Source organism: Westerdykella ornata (assembly GCF_010094085.1).
Source record: "Westerdykella ornata strain CBS 379.55 unplaced genomic scaffold EI97scaffold_4, whole genome shotgun sequence".
NCBI lineage: Eukaryota > Fungi > Ascomycota > Dothideomycetes > Pleosporales > Sporormiaceae > Westerdykella > Westerdykella ornata.
Window position 1 is genome coordinate 700668 of NW_022986854.1, and position 12625 is coordinate 713292.

At 51.0% G+C, this 12625-nt stretch overlaps 4 protein-coding genes and 1 pseudogene across 5 annotated transcripts; 3 read left to right on the plus strand and 2 right to left on the minus strand.

Annotated features, from left to right (window-relative positions):
• Nucleotides 1–48: 48 nt before the first annotated feature.
• On the minus strand, nucleotides 49–1759 carry EI97DRAFT_448670 (uncharacterized protein; the record flags this gene model as incomplete). Its single annotated transcript, XM_033800173.1, has 3 exons — nucleotides 49–119; nucleotides 164–949; nucleotides 1000–1759. 3 exons carry the CDS (start codon nucleotides 1757–1759, stop codon nucleotides 49–51), a joined length of 1617 nt encoding a protein of 538 aa, XP_033656393.1.
• A 1330-nt stretch (nucleotides 1760–3089) lies between these two features.
• Nucleotides 3090–5479, plus strand: EI97DRAFT_431103 (MFS general substrate transporter). The gene is made up of 5 exons (XM_033797849.1): nucleotides 3090–3926; nucleotides 3979–4165; nucleotides 4226–4567; nucleotides 4614–4832; nucleotides 4892–5479. Exons 1-5 carry the CDS (start codon nucleotides 3405–3407, stop codon nucleotides 5194–5196), a joined length of 1575 nt encoding a protein of 524 aa, XP_033656394.1. The 5' UTR covers nucleotides 3090–3404; the 3' UTR covers nucleotides 5197–5479.
• Nucleotides 5480–5830: 351 nt separating this feature from the next.
• Nucleotides 5831–7549, minus strand: EI97DRAFT_413771 (uncharacterized protein). The gene is made up of 2 exons (XM_033796810.1): nucleotides 7305–7549; nucleotides 5831–7247 (listed from the first exon to the last, which is right to left on the minus strand). The coding sequence occupies exons 1-2, from the start codon at nucleotides 7390–7392 to the stop codon at nucleotides 6094–6096; spliced, it is 1242 nt and encodes a 413-aa protein (XP_033656395.1). The 5' UTR covers nucleotides 7393–7549; the 3' UTR covers nucleotides 5831–6093.
• A 1762-nt stretch (nucleotides 7550–9311) lies between these two features.
• Nucleotides 9312–9452, plus strand: EI97DRAFT_t27 (annotated as a pseudogene). Its single transcript has one exon. The product of its transcript is annotated as a tRNA-OTHER (tRNA).
• A 795-nt stretch (nucleotides 9453–10247) lies between these two features.
• On the plus strand, nucleotides 10248–12475 carry EI97DRAFT_484613 (uncharacterized protein; the record flags this gene model as incomplete). Its single annotated transcript, XM_033802118.1, has 2 exons — nucleotides 10248–10349; nucleotides 10397–12475. The coding sequence occupies 2 exons, from the start codon at nucleotides 10248–10250 to the stop codon at nucleotides 12473–12475; spliced, it is 2181 nt and encodes a 726-aa protein (XP_033656396.1).
• Nucleotides 12476–12625: the final 150 nt, after the last annotated feature.

Here is a 12625-nt window from a genome sequence, read left to right on the forward strand (position 1 = left end):
TTGACACGGAAAGTGACCCTGGATGGCACCTTATCCGGGCCGGAAGTGTCACTGTCGCTGCCCACTTCCACCGTCTGCACGTTGGTCAGAGTCTTCTCGAGGCTGCCCACTTCGACAGTCTGTACACCGGTTGAAGTCTTCTCGATCTCAGCCCCAATCGTACCGAGTTCCACAGCAGGTTGCGTGGACCTGAGTGCAAAGTGGCCCCCTTCAGGTCCTTCGACCCAACCCCCTTCAAAGTCCCCTGCTTCAATTGCGGCCTTGACAATCTCGGCTTTGCCGATGTAGATGATATCGTCACCGGCTACTTTGATGGCTGAGTTGTGCCATGGGGTAGGTACTTGGAATTCGTATGCGGGAACCAACTCATGGCGCTTCTTGACGGAGTCGATAGCTCGAATCTTGTCCCGCGGAAAGAGACAAATAGCATATTTCGGCCCGCGATTGTTGTGTGCATGAATAGAGAGGCGAACATAATTAGGAAGAAGCAGCTCAAGCAAGTTGGAATATGCCTGGTTTCGTGCAATCATCTCAGTTGCTACGGCAAAGGAGATCTTCTTCTTCTGCTTCGCAGATTTTGCCAGAAATTCTGGAGTGGCGAGGTCGTCTTGCATGAAGCGAGCCTGTCCTCTGTATAGACTCAATGTCGCTGGATGTTGGTCCGCGATGAGTTTCTGGAAGTGCTCACGGGAACTTTGGCACCCAGCCATCATAATCTGACGGGCGGTTTCGGCTTCTGATGACCGCTTAGATTCGATAGGATGCGCTATTTCGAAGTTTTGGATGTATGAGTGAGGGAAGGTGTTTGCGATGTCGGGATTGGAGAAGAACATGTCCGTAAGTCCCCTGAATCGGATGGCTTCTTGGTCTTCAGGTGTGTTGTACAGACTCTTGTATAGATCATGGAGTTTCTTGTCGTAAGCTGAGACTTCATCATCATCCACTCCGACTGCGCAAGGATTAGCTTGAACCGCGAAGGGAGAAGAGCGAAAGGCATACTGCAGTCCGAGAATACGTGGCCATCGCTGATGACCCACATTGCGACGCCGGGTGGATATATCCCTCGAACAGCTTTGGCGAATGTGTGTAGAGTGTCAAGAGCAATCTTTTCGGCCATATCAGGGTTGCGTCCACCGACCTTGCGTGTGTTTGGTGATTTGCAAGGGAATGCGGGAATAGCCATTTGGATTTTCTCATTGCGGGCAACAAATCCGAGGACTCGACGAATGAATCCGTCCTTTCCAATATGCCACTGGTCATCGGAGGAAATATTGCGGAGTAACGTTTCGAACAGAGTTGTTATAGCCTCTGAGGTGCGGACCGCCTTGATGTTTTGAACGTTTTCACTGTCCGAATAAGGCCAAAGAGACGTTTCGAGTAGGAAAAATGTCTCAATCCAGTCCGTGAATGCTGATTCTTCTTCGCTAATGGAGGATGCTTCAGCGCTGAGTAGACCGATGTAGCAACCTTTGGATTGATGGTATATTTCGCGGACAGTGTATTTTTGAGTTTGGAGATTGAGAGAGAGAGAGGATTCCAGGGTTGTGAAATCTGGGAGCTCGATTGGTGTCAAAACTACCTCAATGCCTGAGGGCAGTTTTGTTGTTTTTGACTGATTGGCGATCCTTTGAGTCCGCAGTGTCGGCCAGTGTCTGATTATTTGATCGGCATTGCGACCTTCGACTCCCAGCAACTCATCTTTGCCGGATCGGCAATATATGCCCTGGATGTGATGATATGACGATGACCCTGAGTTCATGATGGTGGAGTGATTCTCGAGTGAACAGGCAAAGGCAGAGAGAATGCTTTAGATGAGAGGTGTTTCTGCAGGCAACGGGCAGTGTTGCTTGAAGCATTTGGTCCCTCGTCTCCTTATGTTCCACCAACCTTATGTCAGCCCTTTCTAGTTAGTGTGGCAGAGCCCAGCCATTGAAGCGGGTCCTGTCAGACAGTGACGTCTTGATGCTCGATCGGCGAAGAGGCTGTGAATTGGCAGCTTGCAGTTGTAAGCGAGACCGCTGAACTCACCAGCGCGGCAAGGCCGGCAGCCAAGCCAAACTATCCATTGCGAGAGACCATGCTATTACTGTTGAGTAGATATCATTGGATCCGATCACGCAGGCCTCAGCTTTGACCGCCCTTCCAGACACATCGTCAACATCCTTTGCGTTGGAAAGTGATCATTGCTGAGAGGCCTCCCACTTCTTCGGCCTGAAACCCTGGCGAACTGCAGCAATAAAGCGGGAACCGTAATCAAGATAGGGTAATGGATTATGATTGTGCAGAGAGGCCAGAGTACTCATCTTCCCATTGGGTCATGACAAGTCGGCTAACAACGTCCTCACTGACCAGTCTCCCCGGTTATATTTGAGGTTCTTCATGCTCTTTTATCTCCGCACAGCATACGAAGGATTCTTGAAGAGACGCGGAAGTCTCCGACCATGCAATGACACAGTGGAGAAACGTATTTTCACCAGGAGCTGGGTTCGAATGAATTCAGTTCCACGGCTAGACACAAGCACAAACGCCGTTGTACTAGCTAACGCTGATTACTATGGTATCATTGATGCCACGTTCGCTGTGCATCTGCAAGTCGAGAGCTGTTGTGGAATGCGTAGGTCAAGTTCGGTACTGGCTTCGATGCACGAGTGATCTCAGAATGGAACAGGTTGCACCAACTAGGCCTCCCCTAGGGTATGTCCGCTGATTCGACGTCGGTGCACCCGTCCAGCCACACAGGCTACCCACGTTGGGCTGCGGTACTCGGGTGCGCGCGGCAGCGGCCCGTTTACCGCTGAAGTCGAGAAATGGTGTGCTCGAACTCCTCTCGCGGCTCGCCCTTGTTGTCCGTCAGCATTATACGAGTAAGTGGGTTTTGCTGCATGCATGTCCGTAAATTAAAAAAACGTGCGCTCCCGTGCTGATCCGTTCGCCAACTCTAATCCGACAACGCCCAGGTGAACGGATCCTGGACGGCTGCGTGGGAGGCGTCGGATTCGTAAGGTGGGCCGTGCGGATTGTAAGCAGGGGCATATGCAGTGCATGGCGGCGAAGACACATGTGCACGGTCAGAACTCTTTCGTAGGCCAGGCAACTCGATCAGCTTCAAGGTTCGCATTATTTGCGGTATTGGGTGAGAACACTGGCGGTGAAGCAACTCGAACCTGAGAGACTCCTGGGGCCTGCGGCAAGCTTACGGATACATGTTGGGGAATTGACCGTTGCTGCTTGAGCTGGAAACTTGCTCAGTTTGGCACGCTCTCATGGTCTCGTCCGAGGATGACTGCGCCATTGAGCTTGCCGACTGCGCGGGACTTGTGCTGCGCTGCTACTGCAGTAATCGCTCTTCGTGTTAAGATGGCCACCCCTCACTCCTCCACTACTTCTCACATCCGGTTGTTACCATGGATTCCAAGGGAGTCTCGGTTTCCGCGAACCCTTCCACCGATTTTTCCTTCCAAGATTCTTCCGTCTCTACGAAACCGTCGAAAGATGACTTCTCTGTCCTGTCGTCCGATCTCGTCTCGGAGAAGCCTCCAGAGACGACAGAAGCGATAGACGTGGAGAAAGTCCCTGCAGCAGAACCCACTCCACCTTACACAACATTCTCTCCTTCCCGTCAAATTGCGATTATCTTGATAGTAACTGCCGCGGGATTCTTCTCCCCATTATGTGGCGCAGTGTATCTTCCAAGTTTGATATTGTTCGAGAAGATATTCAAGACAACAAGCGCAGTGATCAATGCGTCAGTGAGCGTATACTGGGCCGTCTTCGGAATAGCCCCACTGTTTGGTGCAGCGGCAAGCGATTATGGAGGTAGAAAAACGGTCTACGTGATCTCCCTCGCGGTTTTCCTGGTCTCAAATGGACTTCTTGCGGCCCTGCCACCAACTCTGGGTGGCCTTTTCACGCTGCGTGTGTTCCAGGTTCGTGTCGCCTTGAGATTTGGAGGGGTGCATTCAAGGTTAACTTTACTAGGCTCTTGGCTCGTCCATGGTCACTTCGATAGGTGCAGGCACAGTGGCCGACGTGACCGAACCGGCGAGAAGAGGATCGCGAATGGCTATCTTCCTCCTAGGCCCGCAACTTGGTCCGCTGCTGGGCCCGCTCATTGGCGGTCAATTTTCGGATGAGAGTCGGTGGAGATGGATTTTTGGCTTCTTGTGTATGTCTGGCTGGTTCACTGATTCTGACCCAATCAATACTGACTTTTGCTGGTACATAGCCATCGCATGTCTTCCAGTCTATCTTCTCATTCTATTTGCTCTGCCCGAAACTCTGAGATGTCTCGTCGGTAATGGCAGCGTATACGCCGGCAAGGGGTGGTTCGCAATACCGAAACTGCGGCAGAAGCAGCTGGTGGACAACAACGAATACCCCAAACCTCCACGACCGACATTCAAAGGCCTGTTCAGCGTTCTGCTGTTCGTTCCAAACTGTATCGTCAGCTTCGCATCCGCGTTCAACTTTGCTGGTCTTTCCAGTATGTACGTCGTATTCCCGAGAGTATGGCAGCGGATGTATGGCTTTAGCGGAAGCGAGACCGGGTACACCTACATTGCTCCAGGTATGCAAACGACATAGACCGGATAGACAGGAATTAACATGATCAGGTGTCGCAATCATCCTGTCTTCTCTTCTGGTTGGTCGACTCTCAGACTTGCTCCACCGGCGGTACAAGGCGAGAAACAATGGCAGCTCTCCCCCGCCGGAGATGCGAGTGGACATGCAGGTGTATGCATACATGCTCGCTGCGGTGGGAAAGGTTCTGTTTGGATGGTTTGTCTTAAAACATTACCACGCTGCTGCTATCTTGATAGCTACCGCCATAGGTAGGTTCGATGTATTCCCAATAGCTTACCGAGGTCTTGACTGACGTCCCCTCGAACAGCCGCGGGAGCTACAGGCATGATCAATGTACTGTGCACCAGCTATCAGACAGAATGCATGCCGACAGCGGCAGCATCACTTGTCGCGCTTTCGGCCATGCTGCGTAATGTGGGTTCCGCAATGGCTGCTGCCATCATTGACGCGCTCCTGGAGAAGATGGGGTACGGTTGGTGTTTTACTGGGCTTGCGATTCTAGACATAGTCTGCATCACGGGTCTTGTCTTCATCAGGCTGCGAGGGCATGTTTTCCGAGAGAAGCTGAATGCTTCCAACCTCGGTGTAAGCCCGCTGGCACCGAAGCCATGATTCTGGAGGAAGATTGCGGCCACCTTTGCATGTGTACATAATTTTCGCGCACTTTTCTTCCTGCACATTGAGGGCTCCTTTCATAGAACACCTATACATAGCGGGGTTTCGGGGGAGGTCGGAGCTCCATACTCGGACACGGTACCCGTAGGAACGGGTTTATGACAAAGTAACATCTATCGTACCCATTTAGTTCGTTGCGCCTTTGCATCATGTGTTTCCACATCTTATAAAACGCAAGGTGGCATCGTCAGGCGTTGGGTTGAAGAATGTAAGGCGATACGGAAGCATGAATTGTGTATAGACAACAGCAGATATCTAGCTGGAAAAGAATGGCTGCGGTTTGTCTTCGCCTTTGGATCCGGTTTCGCAATGTTCTTTTCCGAGGGGTGGCACACCGAAGGATTAATCCGAGAGCCCACACATTGAGGCGTAAATTCTAGACCGGAGAAGAGAACAAACTAACTGATGGAGGGAACGCACATTTGCTGAGCCCATGGAACGAGCTGCATGAAAACCGGAGAGGTAAGATTCCTCCCTAACGTTGCAAGGAAGGAGACCGCGGTGTCCGGCTGTCCAATGTAATCCCGTAATTGGCCCTGAACCGCACCAGGAAATGCTAACATGAAAGTGATTTCAGTTCGTTTATCTACCATATCTAAATAGGAAAGGAAAACGGTACCAGGGTGCCATCATTGTCACACCAACAAAACACCTAAACTCCTCGCTAAGACTGTCGAAAGCCGCTAATAAAACCAGAGATCTATGCAGTCGTGGAGAGAAAGCCGCCCTTGCGACGTATCGTTTACGCCGATAATGCTGTACTAATGCAAGATTAAGTCCTGTCTACCCAAAGGGGAACCGCGCCCATGAAGATCAGATCCATCGAAACTCCACCTATGATGTATCCATTGCATCCTGATCAGCGCCATTTTGCTGAGGCGCAGCCGAGGGTAGTGCCGGGGTTGAAGGCATCTGTGAGCGCGAGTCCGGCCCGGCGGCTTGCGGCACTTTGAAGGCTTTGAAGGCGATAAAGGGTTTAGGAGGCGCAAAGAAACCAGTTTCCGGCGTTGTCATTGTAGGCGTTGCAGGACCGGCTGACTTCCGCGTAACCTTCCTAGTGGTACGATGCGTGCGAGAGACAGGACTATAAGCGTTTTTCACCCGGGTCTGAAGGTCCGTGGACACGTTATCGAATGGCTTTCGTTCGTCCGCCGTCCTCCAACCAATCTTGGTCTTCAAGCACTCTGCACGGCGGTGGCTGATGGTAGAGCCCTCGATCCGGATGCCGTTGGCTTCAAATCGACGTGTTATGTCTGAACGCGCCAAGATCAGGAGGACAAGAAGTAGGCTAACATTATCGTTGTCAAGGAGATGAGGGGTGTAGTCAACCACGTCGCAGGCGAATTTTCGAAGTTTTAGGAGCTCTTCGGTGTCTGTACAGTATACGAACTTCTCCGCCATCTTATAGGGTTCTGTCATATCCCTACAAATGTGCGTGTGAAGAGTATGCGCTACTGAGGCGACAGAAACTGGATAGATCGTATCTCGGTTGATATTATTCGTAGCCGTAGATGAGACAGTGCCCGGGATATAAATCACTTCAATGTCGTCAAACGGCCCTCGTGGTCCAGGACGATCTTTGGGATCTAGTTTGTCGAGATTGATCAAATGCTGGCGTGCTGCTGCTATGGCTTCCCGAGGCGTGTGCAAGCCATGTTTCGCCGCTAGCTCGACAGAATCCTTGTGCATCTCAAATCGCGAGAGCTTCCGCTCCACATCATGGGGGCGGATGTAGTCATCGGTCCATGGCTCTTCGGCAAGTATTGTGTAAAATACCTTGGTCATGGCCCTCATTCTCTGCTCATACTCACCCAGTTCCCGGTTGGCAAAAAACACTTCGTCAGCCTCGGCGTAAGCTCTATAGATGAAGGCTTTCCGCTCAGTTGCAGTCAAGGGCTGGAAGCGGGGCTTTTCCTTGAATTCGTCGATGATCTGAAAGAACTTGGCCTTGAAGATATCATCGAACGGTGCAGGTCCATTTGAAACCGCTGGACGACGTTAGATTTGTTCGTAACATAAGCTGGGGTATATCTTGAGAGCCTTACGAGTTGCGGGAGAGCGAGGTGTCTGCTCAGTGGGAGAGGCTGTTGATGAACAGGCAGGAGCCGTCTGTAAGATCGCGGCAGGTGACATCGCGTTCCAGACGTGGAATGCAACAGGGGTAGTCAGATTTAAGGCCAGTACTCCGTAGATGTATGGATTTCAATGGAAAGTGGGCTCGGATTGATGATTATCGGTGATGTTGCGACGCTGCACGCCTTTCGAAATTCTGTGTGAGCGGTGAGTGAATGGACTGGGGAGCTGGGGGTGCAAGGTAAAAACATTCACGCTCGCGTAACTAGCGCCATTAGTGGTCTTGGCAGTGCACTGGCGGTCACATGCATGCGCGTGCTCGTGCTCAATGAATGAGAGGGGTCAGTAGTCATTGTGTTTCACAAGTGGACCAAGGCAACAATGAGAAGTATCAAACGAATCCAGGCTCACAGACAGATTCCGTTGCACATCGCTCCTTCACCGTACTCACAGGCATGCTGCCCCTGACACATGGAAACTTGCCTAGCGCCAACCTCTTCCATATTCGCACCGGCAAAGGATTTTGCAGAAAGAAAGGACGGAGGCCATTACTTTATATTGGTTTCTTTCTTCTGGCAGTTGTTCGTTTTGTCGATCCTGACCCTCTGAGTATTGCATTGGCGAAGAACAGTGGATGAGTACGGCACCGTCTGAGCCAATGATTGCTAATCCATCCTATAGTGACTTGAACATTCGGATCACGTTGTATTAACATATTTTCTCAAATAGTTTGCGTGCTTGACGGTTCATTGTCGCACGCTGCCGCATCATCTTCTGCGTGGCAAAGCTAGCGAAACTGGATTTCAAGAGACTGATCGTTTGCAACCATGACAGAGACGACAGAAGGTTCACATATACACAGTAAATCAATATCGGCTCTCAAAAGACTCTTTTCCATCCACATCAGTCTTTTGAAGTTTCCGGCGCCAAAAGGGGGTACGCCATACCGCAGGTGAGAGTGAGGATACTCATAGCAGCGATGAGTTGAAAGAGGAACTTAGAGCCAAATAGTAAAGCCTTGGCAAAACAGAATCGTTTGACGGTCTTACAATTCAAGTTCATCCGTTGCAAATGTCTAAATGTCCTCATGATAACTGCTCCGCCGATTTTGTGGGCAGATGCGCTAACCAAGAAGGGAATAAACACTAGCCGTAAACCACCTAGCGCATCACCGCCTATTCTATCCTCTATACAGCATCGACTTCCGTACGCATCCTCCTGGCGTAACGAATCTGCTATTAATTGGTGACCAGAGATGACTTTGTAGAGGAACGGGGCCCGAATATAGTTTATCTATGAATTGTCTATGTTTAAGTCCCTCCCCGTCTCCTTATGTCCACGAATCTACGACTCCGCTTCAGTAGTTTTATTATCTTTTTATAATCGAAGAATGTAGAGGCTAATTTGTCTCTTTAAATTAACACGCGCACTTATAACTAGGCAGGAAGCAACAAGTTTAAGGCTTTGTCTATCGTGCAATAGAAGCAACAACACTTAAGAGGCTTTCTAATAAAAGTATTAGTTGCTACAGCTCTTACAAGCTTGTAGATTAAAGTAGCTCGCGGCTCGACGTGTAGAGGGGGCATCGCATAGCGAGTGGCGAGTCCCCAGAAGCTTTGTGTCCGTTACCTTTAAAGCCAACACAGGATCATCATCAACAAGCGGTTGAGTCAAGCACATCCGGATAAATAATATGCAGTCATATCTGGCGCCGCTCTTTGCTCATCAAAGTTCCATTGCAGTGAGGTTACCTGTGTCCTGAGAACACATTGTCCTAGGGACTTTTTCGGCCAAAACAAGGCGTCTGCCGGAGGATTTGAAAGTGAAGTTCTCCATGCTCGCTTGAAGGCGGCTCGAGCGCTTCACAGCGTTCTGGAGGTCTTCCCGGAGCTGATACCCCACAGTCGCTTAGATTATTGCCGTGGCATTTTTTATACCTACATAAGTTTAAAATAACGACTCGTTGTCAACAACAACTCGGTCTTATGGTCTAGTGGTACGTCGAATTTGCCAAGCAAATCTTCTGCATCATTTCACTAACATTGATAGGTATGATTCTCGCTTAGGGTACTCCTGAGCACGCTTGCGAGAGGCCCCGCGTTCGAATCGCGGTAAGACCCATCTTTTTTGCTCCATCACAGTGCCGGCCTTTTTTTGCAAGAACATATGAAGCCATAGTAGTTCCATGGTCGCGACTATCGGCTTCCATGTCAAAAGATGTTGGCGTACGCGCGTCTGCAACCTCGTCCTTGTGGAGACTGGGCACTCGAACCGAGTTGGCTCCGATAGGCGATGGATATACTACTCTGTATATATCCCTACAAAGCCGCTATGGTATATCCGACGTCTACATTGACAGCACCTCGTTGAAAGAGTTTCTGAGGCCGCGAATGTCGAGAAACTGCAATGGAGGATTCACCAACAGAACTATCGAATCTACACCAACCATATCTGCACACGTCTCATCACGCAACCCCTTCTCACGTCCTGGCGCAAAATTGCCATGTTCTCATACGCGAGCATATCCAAAAAGTGCGAAATATGTACAAAACGGCGGGTATAAAAGAGCCATGTATTGGCAATCAAGTCATCTGAACTTGTCCAGTGCCTTACAACGAGGAAGAAAAAACTAGGCATTTCATTCCTCACATCCTCGTTGACTCCCAAGCAAAGGTCATGCATGGTAGTTCGGTCATAGATGTCTAGTTTGCAGCTAGTCTAGTTTGCAGCTGAAGGAAATGCTACCATCAACGGCTGACACACAACACCTTCTCAACTTCGAGTCCCAAACTCCGCAGTCAACATTCCTAGATCAGTCAAGGCTCTTTTCCAAATCTCTACTGTTCAATTTCTTACTTCTGGTCTACGGCCTTTCGAAAATCCTGTTGCAGTAACTGTTGAGTTTCGTGTCAACCATGACTGAGTTGGCCCGTTGGACTGGCTGCGTCGTTGACTCTTCCAGCTCACACAATCCCTCCTTGACTCCTGGTGCTCCCAGTCATTCCCGAGGGGTCATGGTATTATGAGTACACCGTACTCAGCATACAACGCTGACCATTGCAAGTTTCTTTTCATATTTAACTTCTGCTCTCTTTCCAAATACTTCCCAAGACCCCAAATCCGCAGTGCAAGTCAACAAGCAACAACACCACCAACACACCCAAACCCAACCACCGCGTTTCAAATGTCCGCTTCCTCGATACATTCAACCAACAACAAATTTGCAATCTGGCAAACCATAATCAGCGTCCTCGCAGTCGCAGCACTCGTCTTTGCGATCCTCAACATTCCCCCTTTGCACGTGTGGAAAGACCCGCGACAGAACATGAGCAATGAGAGTCCTGGAACTGTTGCAGTGGGGATCAGTGTCCAGCCAGGCACATCGGCAGGACTGCGTACCACTCTAGGGTCCAATGATCTGGAGACGGCATTGAGTACAAGATTACGAACTGCGTCGACGACGAAGGCAAAGGACGACGAGGAGGCTCCACTGAAGAGTACACTAACACGTTCCACTGGCGAGAGGACCTCAAGAATAGGTGTTTCGACAAGCAGGTCTCGAACCACAACCACACAAGATCCGCCGGAGAAGCGAGCGCTATACGAAGAAACGAGTTCTCCAATTAAGGTTTCTCTCCTTGCTGCAGCCCAGGTCGCAAACCCTGCCCGGCCTTCCACAACTGACGAGGACGAAAAGAGTGAGACCGTGGATGTCGATCCCACCAGTACAATGAACAGTGATATTCTTTCGTCTCCGGCCATCACAACCCGCAGAGCCGACTTACCCACAAGAACCGCCGAGTTCGACAGCAAAGATGGCGCATACACTGAAACCGGAAACGACGCCCTACCACTCGGATACCGGAGCTCGGCTCCTCTCCATGCCAGGCTCCCTCTACTCTTAACACCCCTCATGCACCTCCTGCTCTTCATCACAAACACCCCTTCCATCCTCGCTTCCTTCCTACTCTCCCTTATCCCGCCTACCACCGCGCTCACCACGCCAGCATACGTAACTCCCATCTCACCTATCCCCACCCCTACCCCAAACACCACCACCCCAATCTGCAACCCCACCCTCCGCCCTCGAGGGTTCCCCAAAGTGAAACTCCCCAATATCAACCTCCCCAAAATCAACAACCCCCTAACATCCAAGGCCCCCGAAATCCTCTCAGAAGTGGAGAACGCGGCATCCACCGCCGCAGCCGTAGCCACGCAAGCCGTCGAAGAAGTCGAAGACGCGGCTCCCAACATCGTCATCCGGTTCCCCGATTTCCAGCTCCCGGAGAAGGTGTGGGAGGGACTGCAAGAAAGAACAGCACTTCCGCTTCCCAAGGGCAAGGGCAAGGGCAAGGGCAAGGGCAAGGGCGAAGATGCAGAGCTGCAAACGAGCGCTGCAACAAGCCTGCATAACACAAACGCTCTCTTCCACCGTCTCCTCCGCGTCACCCCAACCGAGGAGAAAACGATAGAAAGACTCCCGGCACTCCTCTTCCATCCGACGCTCTTTTGGCTATTCGTAGGGCTAGCGCTATCAGGCCCGATTCTCTTGCTCGTCCTCGTCATCGCCTTTTTAGTCCTATTCTTACCTGTCTATAGTAAATTGAAAGGGTTTTTGAACAGGTTCCATGATAAATGGGATGAGTTTGAGAAGATCGCGGATACGGTTGCGGGGAAGATGGATGCGGTCACGGGGGAGGTGGAGCGGAGGTTGAAGGAGTTTTGGAAAGAGGATATTGCGGGCCGGACCGGGAACGTGGCGGGGGAGGTGGAACGGTGGGTTAAGAAGGCGTTGAACGAGCCGTTGGAGAGGATTCCGGGGGTGAGGGTTAAGTGGGATAGGAGGGGTTTCGGTGGCGTGGATGGGAGGGTGGAGGTGGTGGAGGGGGAGGGGGGTGGGTTTCAGGGTGGGATTGGGATGGGTGAGATAGGCCCCCGGGAGTGGGTGCCGCTTAGAACTACGACTACGACTACGATGGCGGGAATCTTGCCAGTGGGGACGGGAATTTCTGCTGCCGGGGCGCTTGCTATAGCGGCGTCGAGTTACAGTAGCGGTCTCAATGTCTCTTCTGTGGCGCTGAGTTCGGGGGCCTCGCCGCTTGAAGCGTTTTCTCTGCTTGCGTTGCTGTTTTGGAGGCGTTAGGGAAGGATGGAGTATGGAGGTGTGGATGCGTGGCAAAGTATGTCGGTCATTCCTTTCAATTTCTATGGTTTTACCAACGATATTCATGTAATCCTGTATTTCGGTAGATAGTTTAGGGCTCTCAGTTCTCTGTTCGTCCTGCACAGTCAC

Bases quoted from the DNA above. Each gene is read 5' to 3' on its own strand.
- EI97DRAFT_431103 (XM_033797849.1), top strand. From the start codon at position 3,405: ATGGATTCCAAGGGAGTCTCGGTTTCCGCGAACCCTTCCACCGATTTT. The intron at 3,927-3,978 runs GTTCGTGTCGCC...TAACTTTACTAG, and splicing joins TCACGCTGCGTGTGTTCCAG to GCTCTTGGCTCGTCCATGGT. The intron at 4,833-4,891 runs GTAGGTTCGATG...CCCCTCGAACAG, and splicing joins CTTGATAGCTACCGCCATAG to CCGCGGGAGCTACAGGCATG.
- EI97DRAFT_413771 (XM_033796810.1), bottom strand. From the start codon at position 7,392: ATGTCACCTGCCGCGATCTTACAGACGGCTCCTGCCTGTTCATCAACA. The intron at 7,248-7,304 runs GTAAGGCTCTCA...AACGTCGTCCAG, and splicing joins ACCTCGCTCTCCCGCAACTC to CGGTTTCAAATGGACCTGCA.